Source organism: Crinia signifera, chromosome 5, assembly GCF_055691185.1.
Source record: "Crinia signifera chromosome 5, ASM5569118v1, whole genome shotgun sequence".
Classification (NCBI taxonomy): Eukaryota; Metazoa; Chordata; class Amphibia; order Anura; family Myobatrachidae; genus Crinia; species Crinia signifera.
In genome coordinates this window covers 3,632,010-3,646,122 of record NC_139221.1, presented here as the reverse complement: position 1 = coordinate 3,646,122, position 14,113 = coordinate 3,632,010, and the positions used below count along the sequence as shown (strand labels likewise).

Sequence of the window (14,113 nt, the reverse complement as noted above, 5' to 3'; positions counted from 1 at the left end):
TGGAGGGTATGCACTGGTCACACCCATACTGCACTGCTCACACCCAGACCTCACTGGCCACACCTATACTGCACTGCTCACACCCAGACAGTACTGGTCACACGCATACTGCACTGCTCACACCCAGACATCACTGGCCACACCTATACTGCACTGCTCACACCCAGACAGTACTGGCCACACCCATACTGCACTGCTCACACCCAGACATCACTGGCCACACCCATACTGCACTGCTCACACCCAGACCTCACTGGCCACACCCATACTGCACTGCTCACACACAGGCCTCACTGGCCACACCCATACTGCACTGCTCACACCCAGACATCACTGGCCACACTCATACTGCACTGCTTACACCCAGACAGTACTGGCCACACCCATACTGAACTGCTCACACCCATACCTCACTGGCCACACCCATACTGCACTGCTCACACCCAGACCTCACTGGCCACACCCATACTGCACTGCTCAGACACAGGCCTCACTGGCCACACATACTGCACTGCTCACACCCAGACATCACTGGCCACACCTATACTGCACTGCTCACACCCAGACAGTACTGGTCACACGCATACTGCACTGCTCACACCCAGACATCACTGGCCACACCTATACTGCACTGCTCACACCCAGACAGTACTGGCCACACCCATACTGCACTGCTCACACCCAGACATCACTGGCCACACCCATACTGCACTGCTCACACCCAGACCTCACTGGCCACACCCACACTGCACTGCTCACACACAGGCTTCACTGGCCACACCCATACTGCACTGCTCACACCCATACAGTACTGGCCACACCCATACTGCACTGCTCACACCCAGACATCACTGGCCACACCCATACTGCACTGCTCACACCCAGACCTCACTGGCCACACCCATACTGCACTGCTCACACCCAGACCTCACTGGCCACACCCATACTGCACTGCTCACACACAGGCCTCACTGGCCACACCCATACTGCACTGCTCACACCCAGACATCACTGGCCACACCTATACTGCACTGCTCACACCCAGACAGTACTGGCCACACCCATACTGCACTGCTCACACCCAGACATCACTGGCCACACCCATACTGCACTGCTCACACCCAGACCTCACTGGCCACACCCATACTGCACTGCTCACACCCAGACATCACTGGCCACACCCATACTGCACTGCTCACACCCAGACCTCACTGGCCACACCCATACTGCACTGCTCACACACAGGCCTCACTGGCCACACCCATACTGCACTGCTCACACCCAGACATCACTGGCCACACTCATACTGCACTGCTTACACCCAGACAGTACTGGCCACACCCATACTGAACTGCTCACACCCATACCTCACTGGCCACACCCATACTGCACTGCTCACACCCAGACCTCACTGGCCACACCCATACTGCACTGCTCAGACACAGGCCTCACTGGCCACACATACTGCACTGCTCACACCCAGACATCACTGGCCACACCTATACTGCACTGCTCACACCCAGACAGTACTGGTCACACGCATACTGCACTGCTCACACCCAGACATCACTGGCCACACCTATACTGCACTGCTCACACCCAGACATCACTGGCCACACCCATACTGAACTGCTCACACCCATACCTCACTGGCCACACCCATACTGCACTGCTCACACCCAGACCTCACTGGCCACACCCATACTGCACTGCTCACACACAGGCCTCACTGGCCACACATACTGCACTGCTCACACCCAGACATCACTGGCCACACCTATACTGCACTGCTCACACCCAGACAGTACTGGTCACACGCATACTGCACTGCTCACACCCAGACATCACTGGCCACACCTATACTGCACTGCTCACACCCAGACAGTACTAGCCACACCCATACTGCACTGCTCACACCCAGACATCACTGGCCACACCCATACTGCACTGCTCACACCCAGACCTCACTGGCCACACCCACACTGCACTGCTCACACACAGGCTTCACTGGCCACACCCATACTGCACTGCTCACACCCATACAGTACTGGCCACACCCATACTGCACTGCTCACACCCAGACATCACTGGCCACACCCATACTGCACTGCTCACACCCAGACCTCACTGGCCACACCCATACTGCACTGCTCACACCCAGACCTCACTGGCCACACCCATACTGCACTGCTCACACACAGGCCTCACTGGCCACACCCATACTGCACTGCTCACACCCAGACATCACTGGCCACACCTATACTGCACTGCTCACACCCAGACAGTACTGGCCACACCCATACTGCACTGCTCACACCCAGACATCACTGGCCACACCCATACTGCACTGCTCACACCCAGACCTCACTGGCCACACCCATACTGCACTGCTCACACACAGGCCTCACTGGCCACACCCATACTGCATTGCTCACACCCAGACAGTACTGGCCACACCCATACTGCACTGCTCACACCCAGACAGTACTGGCCACACCCATACTGCACTGCTCACACCCAGACCTCACTGGCCACACCTATACTGCACTGCTCACACCCAGACAGTACTGGTCACACGCATACTGCACTGCTCACACCCAGACATCACTGGCCACACCTATACTGCACTGCTCACACCCAGACAGTACTGGCCACACCCATACTGCACTGCTCACACCCAGACATCACTGGCCACACCCATACTGCACTGCTCACACCCAGACCTCACTGGCCACACCCATACTGCACTGCTTACACACAGGCCTCACTGGCCACACCCATACTGCACTGCTCACACCCAGACAGTACTGGCCACACCCATACTGCACTGCTCACACCCAGACATCACTGGCCACACTCATACTGCACTGCTCACACCCAGACAGTACTGGCCACACCCATACTGCACTGCTCACACCCAGACATCACTGGCCACACTCATACTGCACTGCTTACACCCAGACAGTACTGGCCACACCCATACTGCACTGCTCACACCCATACCTCACTGGCCACACCCATACTGCACTGCTCACACCCAGACCTCACTGGCCACACCCATACTGCACTGCTCACACACAGGCCTCACTGGCCACACATACTGCACTGCTCACACCCAGACAGTACTGGCCACACCCATACTGCACTGCTCACACCCAGACATCACTGGCCACACCTATACTGCACTGCTCACACCCAGACAGTACTGGTCACACGCATACTGCACTGCTCACACCCAGACATCACTGGCCACACCTATACTGCACTGCTCACACCCAGACAGTACTGGCCACACCCATACTGCACTGCTCACACCCAGACATCACTGGCCACACCCATACTGCACTGCTCACACCCAGACCTCACTGGCCACACCCACACTGCACTGCTCACACACAGGCTTCACTGGCCACACCCATACTGCACTGCTCACACCCATACAGTACTGGCCACACCCATACTGCACTGCTCACACCCAGACATCACTGGCCACACCCATACTGCACTGCTCACACCCAGACCTCACTGGCCACACCCATACTGCACTGCTCACACCCAGACCTCACTGGCCACACCCATACTGCACTGCTCACACACAGGCCTCACTGGCCACACCCATACTGCACTGCTCACACCCAGACAGTACTGGCCACACCCATACTGCACTGCTCACACCCAGACATCACTGGCCACACGTATACTGCAATGCTCACACCCAGACAGTACTGGCCACACCCATACTGCACTGCTCACACCCAGACAGTACTGGCCACACTCATACTGCACTGCTCACACCCAGACAGTACTGGCCACACCCATACTGCACTGCTCACACACAGACATCACTGGCCACACCCATACTGCACTGCTCACACCCAGACCTCACTGGCCACACCCACACTGCACTGCTCACACACAGGCTTCACTGGCCACACCCATACTGCACTGCTCACACCCATACAGTACTGGCCACACCCATACTGCACTGCTCACACCCAGACATCACTGGCCACACCCATACTGCACTGCTCACACCCAGACCTCACTGGCCACACCCATACTGCACTGCTCACACCCAGACCTCACTGGCCACACCCATACTGCACTGCTCACACACAGGCCTCACTGGCCACACCCATACTGCACTGCTCACACCCAGACAGTACTGGCCACACCCATACTGCACTGCTCACACCCAGACATCACTGGCCACACGTATACTGCAATGCTCACACCCAGACAGTACTGGCCACACCCATACTGCACTGCTCACACCCAGACAGTACTGGCCACACTCATACTGCACTGCTTACACCCAGACAGTACTGGCCACACCCAGACAATCCCCTGCTACCTCTATATTTTCTATTTTTTGAAATATTTTTATTTATCATCCCCAGGCCAGGTAGAGGCTCCGGCTGTCTAGTTATTGGGAGGGAGGGAGGGAAGCTATCGGCTGCACCAGTGGTGCGCAGCTGACAGAAGCTCACTGCTTGTGCTTGTAGAGTCTGTCAGCCACACACCACCTGCACTACTGCAGGTGTCAGACAGCGTGCAGAGCCAGGAACTGGACTGGTTGGACAGCCAGCATAAGTTTGGGGAGGGGGCTTAAAACTGGGATACGGTCATTTGGTCTACAGCATAATGGTCAACATGGGAAAAGGTCGACATGGGAAAAGGTTGACATGGTTCTAGGTCAAAAGGTCATTAGTTCGACAGGTCATTAGTTCGACAGTGTCTAGGACGACATGGGGGTTTTCACTGTATTTTGAGCTGACGTGCCGACAGGTGGTATTTCATGCCCTACCATCCACTTGGGGTGTGTTGGGAGAATAAAATAGTGTGCCGAGCGAAGCGAGCGATGTGAGGGGATGCGGTGCACTCTAAACTGTGTCCATGTCGACTGTCTTGGCATTCAGGTTAAAAAAACTGTGAAAACCCCAATGTCAACCTTTTTACTGTCGACCTACACATTGTCTAAATAATGACCTGTCGAAATAATGACCTTTTGACCTAGAACCATGTCGACCTAGAACCATGTCGACCTAATGGTGTCGACCTAATGATCCCAACCCCCTACAACTGCAGTGGGAACGAGTCCTTGGGAGGTCTGGAGGCCACGGTGGGAGTTGGTCTTCCGCGGTCTGGGGTCTTCCGCAGGAGCTGGTCCTGGATGGGGCTGGAGGCTACAGTGGGGGCCGATCCTCAGGGGACTGGAGGCTGCGTTGAGAGACAGTCCGGGGGGGGGGGGGGGGGGTCTGGCCTGTAAGAGGGCTGCTGATGGTGATCACAGATTTCCTACAATTGGTCCCCAAACAGCTCAGGGTCTGATTCGGGTGAGTGGCCTTGTTCATTGTTGTGGGGGTGGGGGCTGTGTAAGCTACAGTAACGGAAGATATTCAAATAACAAACCAGGGCCTCTAAAACTACCGACCCCATAGCATCTGCCCCTCCCATCTGTCACTCACTCTATACTCCCTCCCATCTGTCACTCACTCTATACTCCCTCCCATCTGTCACTCACTTTATACTCCCTCCCATCTGTCACTCACTCTATACTCCCTCCCATCTGTCACTCACTCTATACTCCCTCCCATCTGTCACTCACTCTATACTCCCTCCCATCCATCCCTCTCTATCTGTTCCCTCCTATCTGTCACTCACTCTATACTCCCTCCCATCTGTCACTCACTCTATACCCCCTCCCATCTGTCACTCACTCTATACCCCCTCCCATCTGTCACTCACTCTATACCCCCTCCCATCTGTCACTCACTCTATACCCCCTCCCATCCATCCCTCTCTATCTGTTCCCTCCTATCTGTCACTCACTCTATACCCCCTCCCATCTGTCACTCACTCTATACCCCCTCCCATCTGTCACTCACTCTATACCCCCTCCCATCTGTCACTCACTCTATACCCCCTCCCATCTGTCACTTTCTCTATACCCCCTCCCATCTGTCACTCACTCTATACTCCCTCCCATCTGTCACTCACTCTATACTCCCTCCCATCTGTCACTCACTCTATACTCCCTCCCATCTGTCACTTTCTCTATACCCCCTCCCATCTGTCACTCATCTGTCACTCACTCTATACCCCCTCCCATCTGTCACTTTCTCTATACCCCCTCCCATCTGTCACTCACTCTATACCCCCTCCCATCTGTCACTCACTCTATACCCCCTCCCATCTGTCACTCACTCTATACTCCCTCCCATCTGTCACTCACTCTATACCCCCTCCCATCTGTCACTCACTCTATACCCCCTCCCATCTGTCACTCACTCTATACTCCCTCCCATCTGTCACTCACTCTATAACCCCTCCCATCTGTCACTCACTCTATACCCCCTCCCATCTGTCACTCACTCTATACTCCCTCCCATCTGTCACTCACTCTATACCCCCTCCCATCTGTCACTTTCTCTATACCCCCTCCCATCTGTCACTCACTCTATACCCCCTCCCATCTGTCACTCACTCTATACCCCCTCCCATCTGTCACTCACTCTATACCCCCTCCCATCTGTCACTCACTCTATACCCCCTCCCATCTGTCACTCACTCTATACCCCCTCCCATCTGTCACTTACTCTATACCCCCTCCAGTCTGTCACTTACTCTATACCCCCTCCCGTCTGTCACTCACTCTATACCCCCTCCCATCTGTCACTCACTCTATACCCCCTCCCATCTGTCACTCACTCTATACCCCCTCCCATCTGTCACTCACTCTATACCCCCTCCCATCTGTCACTCACTCTATACCCCCTCCCATCTGTCACTCACTCTATACCCCCTCCAGTCTGTCACTCACTCTATACCCCCTCCCGTCTGTCACTCTCTCTATACCCCCTCCCGTCTGTCACTCACTCTATACCCCCTCCCATCTGTCACTCACTCTATACCCCCTCCCATCTGTCACTCACTCTATACCCCCTCCCATCTGTCATTCACTCTATACCCCCTCCCATCTGTCACTCACTCTATACCCCCTCCAGTCTGTCACTTACTCTATACCCCCTCCAGTCTGTCACTCACTCTATACCCCCTCCCATCTGTCACTCACTCTATACCCCCTCCCATCTGTCACTCACTCTATACCCCCTCCCATCTGTCACTCACTCTATACCCCCTCCCATCTGTCACTCACTCTATACCCCCTCCCATCTGTCACTCACTCTATACCCCCTCCCATCTGTCACTCACTCTATACCCCCTCCCATCTGTCACTCACTCTATACCCCCTCCCATCTGTCACTCACTCTATACCCCCTCCCATCTGTCACTCACTCTATACCCCCTCCCATCTGTCACTCACTCTATACCCCCTCCCATCTGTCACTCACTCTATACCCCCTCCCATCTGTCACTCACTCTATACCCCCTCCCATCTGTCACTCACTCTATACCCCCTCCCATCTGTCACTCACTCTATACCCCCTCCCATCTGTCACTCACTCTATACTCCCTCCCATCTGTCACTCACTCTATAACCCCTCCCATCTGTCACTCACTCTATACCCCCTCCCATCTGTCACTCACTCTATACCCCCTCCCATCTGTCACTCACTCTATACCCCCTCCCATCTGTCACTCACTCTATAACCCCTCCCATCTGTCACTCACTCTATACCCCCTCCCATCTGTCACTCACTCTATACCCCCTCCCATCTGTCACTCACTCTATACCCCCTCCCATCTGTCACTCTCTCTATACCCCCTCCCATCTGTCACTCACTCTATACCCCCTCCCATCTGTCACTCACTCTATACCCCCTCCCATCTGTCACTCACTCTATACCCCCTCCCATCTGTCACGCTATCTATGCCCCTCCCATCTGTCCCTCTCTATATGTTCCTACCCTCCCATCCATCTATCCCCCCTCCTGTTTGTATGTCTATACCAGGGTGTCGCGATCCGATCAGGTGATGGATGGAATAAAGCATGCCTCCTGTTATTATTATGTGTGAGATCAATGTATGTCTGGTCTTGTTTGTACAACCATGTCTGCTATTATTATGTGTGAGATCAGGGCATGTCATGTAGTATGTGTGTAACCTTAATGTGACCCCTGCCGAGTGTAAGCACTGTGGACATTCCCTTAGAGTGACCATCTGTAGAATTCTCTGAAGTTAGGATGTCAGATAAGATCTGAGACCCCTCATAAACCAGATTGGGGTTAGAGCAATAGTGTCCAGGCAACAAACCAAAGGTGCTCCGCCCCTCCACTAAAGGTCTCTTATCACTTGGGGAATGTGTACAAACCACTCATATAGCAGCTTGTTATTTCTTGGGGGAACAGCAAGCTGGCTGGAAGCGACCCGTTTGATTCAGGTGAAAATCCCCCCCACTACAGAACCAGTACCATTTTTCAAACACAGTCTGTGACCTGGCAGGTAGGAGCTGATTGGCTGGCTGTTTATCACTCTTCATTTTATCACTTTTGAAGCTTAGAGAATCTGGCCCAGTGTTCTGTCATTTTTCCCTTTTATTTTGTTTGAGTTGTATCCATGTGTGTACCATTAACAATCATTGTAATATCTTGTAACCATTTTTATCACTAAAGCTCTGTAGTATTTCTAGGAATAAATAATACATATTCCCAATTTCTGATTCTGTGTTCTTAGGACCTTTAAGCCAAAGAAGAGTGGTCAGCGTTACCTTTGTTTTATACTGTATTGTGTGGTCAGGTGCGAGCAAGGCGTATCTTGTGCAATTTTGACAGCGCTAAATCAAGCCTGCTGGTGGCAGTATACCTCATAGAGGGGACTCGTGTGTCCGAAGTGGACCCCAGTCACGGCCGGAGCTGCTCATATTGACGTATCTGAAAAGGCGACTAGTTGGTTGGTGACACAGGGATTCCCAACCTTTTTATGAATCACAGCACCCTAGAGTATCAGAATATTTCCACGGCACTCCATGGCCCATAAAATATATATATATATATATATATACAAAGTAAGTAGATTGTGTGTATATGTGCTTCTTAGGTTCAGTTCTGTGGTAAAGGGCAGGATTTGGTTCTGATTGGACACATTTTATGATTGGCAGCCACCAGCACTGGTCTTGTCCAGAAATAATTGATCATAAATCATTTTAATTGGTCCTGGACCAACAACCCGAGGCACCCCTGCAAGTGTCCCGAGGCACCCCAGGGAGCCACGGCACACAGTAAGTAACAAGACATTGGTTCCCCCGGCACATTGAATAGTATTAGTAACCAGTCTAGAACACTACATGATAATAGAATGCAGAGATATTGGTTACATATACCTGCGCAGGTGTATGATATGCCCCCAAGCCGCGTCAAGGCTTCTCTGTATATTGGGGGCACACTTTTTGGGAACCACTGGTCTTTACGTCTATGCCCTTATTTGGGGCAAAGACCTTGTAATCCCTATGGCAAAAGAGCATGTAATCCCAGTCGCAATGAGCATGTCATCCCTGTTGCAAGGAGCATGTAATCGCCCCCCTTGAAAAGGAGCTTGTAACCCCCCGGCAAGGAGAATGTAACTGCTGGCAATGAGCATATGGGTAAGCACAGCTATGTGACATAATATATAATGGACATTACGGTGTGTGGAATCATGGGTAATGGGCATTATGGTGTGTGGTGTAATGGGTATTTTGGTATATGGCATAATATGTAATGGGCATTGCTGTGTGTGGCATAATGTGCAATGTCACTTTAGCCATGCCACCCACAGTGCCGTTATTTCAGGACTAACATTATGCAATTTAGATCATTTGACCCATGGACCCCCTACCGAGGGAGGGGGGGGGAAGGCGGGAGCCGGGCGGCTCTCTGGGAGGGTTGCCCTTTCTGGGAGACTGGTAGGGGGACCTATTTCCGGGACCCTCCTGGCCATTCTGGGAGAGTACCATGCCCTGGGGTCACATGGGGCAAGATGTACTGAGCCTTGAAAAGTGATAAAATGGAGAGTGATAAACCACCAGCCAATCAGCTCCTAACTTTTATTTGTCAAACTCAGCCTGTAACATGACAGGAGCTGATTGGTTGGTTGTACATCTTGCCCTATATCTGTACTGCTAATAAGCATGCGGGGGACCGTCCCCCCATATAAAGGATCTACATTGTCTTTAATTCGACAGTCAATAGGTCAACACCAAACATCGACATGAACAAGTTCTGTCACATAACTGGGTGCTGTCACTGTGCGATATAACTGGGTGCTGTCACTGTGCGATATAACTGGGTGCTGTCACTGTGTGCGATATAACTGGGTGCTGTCACTGTGTGCGACATAACTGGGTGCTGTCACTGTGTGCGACATAACTGGGTGCTGTCACTGTGTGCGATATAACTGGGTGCTGTCACTGTGTGCGACATAACTGGGTGCTGTCACTGTGTGCGACATAACTGGGTGCTGTCACTGTGTGCGACATTACTGGGTGCTGTCACTGTGTGCGATATAACTGGGTGCTGTCACTGTGTGCGATATAACTGGGTGCTGTCACTGTGTGCGACATAACTGGGTGCTGTCACTGTGCGCGACATAACTGGGTGCTGTCACTGTGCGCGACATAACTGGGTGCTGTCACTGTGTGCGACATAACTGGGTGCTGTCACTGTGTGCGACATAACTGGGTGCTGTCACTGTGCGACATAACTGGGTGCTGTCACTGTGTGCGATATAACTGGGTGCTGTCACTGTGTGAGATATAACTGGGTGCTGTCACTGTGTGCGACATAACTGGGTGCTGTCACTGTGTGCGACATAACTGGGTGCTGTCACTGTGTGCGACATAACTGGGTGCTGTCACTGTGTGCGACATAACTGGGTGCTGTCACTGTGTGCGACATAACTGGGTGCTGTCACTGTGTGCGACATAACTGGGTGCTGTCACTGTGTGCGACATAACTGGGTGCTGTCACTGTGTGCGACATAACTGGGTGCTGTCACTGTGTGCGACATAACTGGGTGCTGTCACTGTGTGCGACATAACTGGGTGCTGTCACTGTGTGCGACATAACTGGGTGCTGTCACTGTGTGCGACATAACTGGGTGCTGTCACTGTGCGATATAACTGGGTGCTGTCACTGTGTGCCACATAACTGGGTGCTGTCACTGTGTGCGATATAACTGGGTGCTGTCACTATGTGCCACATAACTGGGTGCTGTCACTGTGCGATATAACTGGGTGCTGTCACTGTGCGATATAACTGGGTGCTGTCACTGTGTGCGATATAACTGGGTGCTGTCACTGTGTGCGATATAACTGGGTGCTGTCACTGTGTGCCACATAACTGGGTGCTGTCACTGTGTGCCACATAACTGGGTGCTGTCACTGTGTGCGACATAACTGGGTGCTGTCACTGTGTGTGCGACATAACTTGGTGCTGTCACTGTGTGCGACATAACTGGGTGCTGTCACTGTGTGCCACATAACTGGGTGCTGTCACTGTGTGCGACATAACTGGGTGCTGTCACTGTGTGCGATATAACTGGGTGCTGTCACTGTGTGCGACATAACTGGGTACTGTCACTGTGTGCGACATAACTGGGTGCTGTCACTGTGTGCGATATAACTGGGTGCTGTCACTGTGTGCGATATAACTGGGTGCTGTCAATGTGTGCGATACAACTGGGTGCTGTCACTGTGTGTCACATAACTGGGTGCTGTCACTGTGCGATATAACTGGGTGCTGTCACTGTGCGATATAACTGGGTGCTGTCACTGTGTGCGACATAACTGGGTGCTGTCACTGTGTGCGACATAACTGGGTGCTGTCACTGTGTGCGACATAACTGGGTGCTGTCACTGTGTGCGATATAACTGGGTGCTGTCACTATGTGCCACATAACTGCGTGCTGTCACTATCTAGCCCAGTGGTAGCCAACCCTAGCCCTCGAGAGCTACCAACAGTGCACACTTTCCAGACAACCTAGCTGCTGCACAGCTGCACTCATTAATCACTGACACGTTTTAAAAGATAGACAGATGGAGCTAATTAGCTCACTTGTGATTCTGTGAGGAGACCTGGAAAACATGCACTGTTGGTAGCTCTCGAGGGCTAGGGTTGGCTGCCCCAGCTCTAGGCTACATTAATAAACAGGTCATCTGAAGCTCCACCATTCTTCTTCTTCTCCAGTTTCTATTTGGATAGTAGGTACAATAAGCAATGTTCTGGGATATCCCTGCTCAGTGAGACGTTACATCACGATGTTCTAGGCTCATGTCTCAGTTATTTATATAGACTATTAGCCCTAATACCTTCTGTGCCAGATACATATAACAATATCTAGCACATCTAGTTCCCTGATTTACAATCAGGGGGAGGGATATCTATTCCCAATATCGATGTATTCCATCTGTCCTAATTCTGATCTGCACCTCTGCGTTTATACATGCCCTGGTACCTCATTTACCAATGACAGATATTCCGTGGTAACGGGGCTGCCCATTTCTGGTTATTGGTGTAAGACATAGGAACATACCGATATATTGTTGGAGAATACATCTCCTGTAAATCTAAACCAAATCTACACAATGGTGCTGTAATGGCCGGGAGGAGCCAGCGGCTCGGTAGTTACTAGGTCTCTCCACAGCTCTGACCAATAGTCATGTATTAGAGGACAGGACCATAGTCATGTATTAGAGGACAGGACCATAGTCATGTATTAGAGGACAGGACCATAGTCATGTATTAGAGGACAGGACCATAGTCATGTATTAGAGGACAGGACCATAGTCATGTATTAGAGGACAGGACCATAGTCATGTATTAGAGGACAGGACCATAGTCATGTATTAGAGGACAGGACCATAGTCATGTATTAGAGGACAGGACCATAGTCATGTATTAGAGGACAGGACCATAGAGCATCTGCTTCCTCCTTCCCACCATTCGGACAGGTGATCTAGGAGTAAGATCCACCCTATGTGTAACTATCTGCTGTGTCCCATGGTATGCTGTACAGTCCCTGCTACTCATTACTTGGCCTGACCTGATCCCACCTTTACTTTGTACCTACAGGTGATGGGAAGTTGTACAGCTCCGATGAGGAGAAGCTGGAGGGGAAGAGCTCGGATCCAGGCTGTAGTGACCATGATGAAGATAGCAGTGGGGACAGCTGTGAAGAGAATCTCTTGGACCACAGCCCGGACAGGCCCAGGATAAAGGGAAAGAGCGTCTCTCCGGAGCAGGGGAGAGATGGGACAGGAACTCCAGGGAAAAGCCGGAGACGTAGGACAGCATTCACCAGCGAGCAGTTATTGGAGCTGGAGAAAGAGTTCCATTGCAAGAAGTACCTGTCTCTCACCGAGAGGTCTCAGATCGCCCACAGCCTCAAGCTCAGTGAGGTACAGGTGAAGATTTGGTTTCAGAACCGCAGAGCCAAATGGAAACGTATCAAAGCTGGGAATGTCAGCAGCCGCACAGGCGAGCCTGTCCGCAACCCAAAAATCGTGGTGCCCATCCCAGTGCATGTGAACCGCTTTACTGTCAGGACACAACAGGTGGATGGGGCTCGGCCATAGATGGGCACAAGGCCCATGAAGGAAGAGAAGTAGGTCAATAGAACTCTAATGATGAATGGACCTTGGAGTCCCCACATTGCGGACAGTCGGATGTGAGGGCTAAAACATAATCTACATGTCATGAACTCTGGTGGACTGGACAGTAGTGTCACACAGCCATGATGGTCGTACATAGGACAATGAGATCAGACACATGGCTTCCACCTGTATTGCTGTATCACCTGACATAACAATATATAATGAATGTTCCGTGTCTCTGTCCTTGTGTCCGTAGCAGAAGATGGAAGTAGATGGGGAGGCTGTAAGTAGATGGGGAGGCTGTAAGTAGATGGGGAGGCTGCAAGTAGATGGGGAGGCTGCAAGTAGATGGGGAGGCTGTAAGTAGATGGGGAGGCTGTAAGTAGATGGGGAGGCTGTAAGTAGATGGGGAGGCTGTAAGTAGATGGGGAGGCTGTAAGTAGATGGGGAGGCTGCAAGTAGATGGGGAGGCTGCAAGTAGATGGGGAGGCTGTAAATAGATGGGGAGGCTGTCCGGGGGTCTCCTGATATGGGGTGTAAATAGATGGGGAGGCTGTAAGTAGATGGGGAGGCTGTAAGTAG

General features: G+C 52.0%; 1 protein-coding gene across 1 annotated transcript in view; it reads left to right on the top strand.

Annotated features, from left to right (window-relative positions):
- Positions 1 to 13,766, top strand: part of GBX1 (gastrulation brain homeobox 1) — a 40,481-nt gene extending 26,715 nt beyond the window's left edge. The window contains exon 2 of the mRNA XM_083186520.1: positions 13,011 to 13,766. Coding sequence (XP_083042646.1) covers positions 13,011 to 13,513 — 503 coding nt within the window. The 3' untranslated portion in view covers positions 13,514 to 13,766. The remainder of the gene's footprint in view (positions 1 to 13,010) is intronic.
- Positions 13,767 to 14,113: the final 347 nt, after the last annotated feature.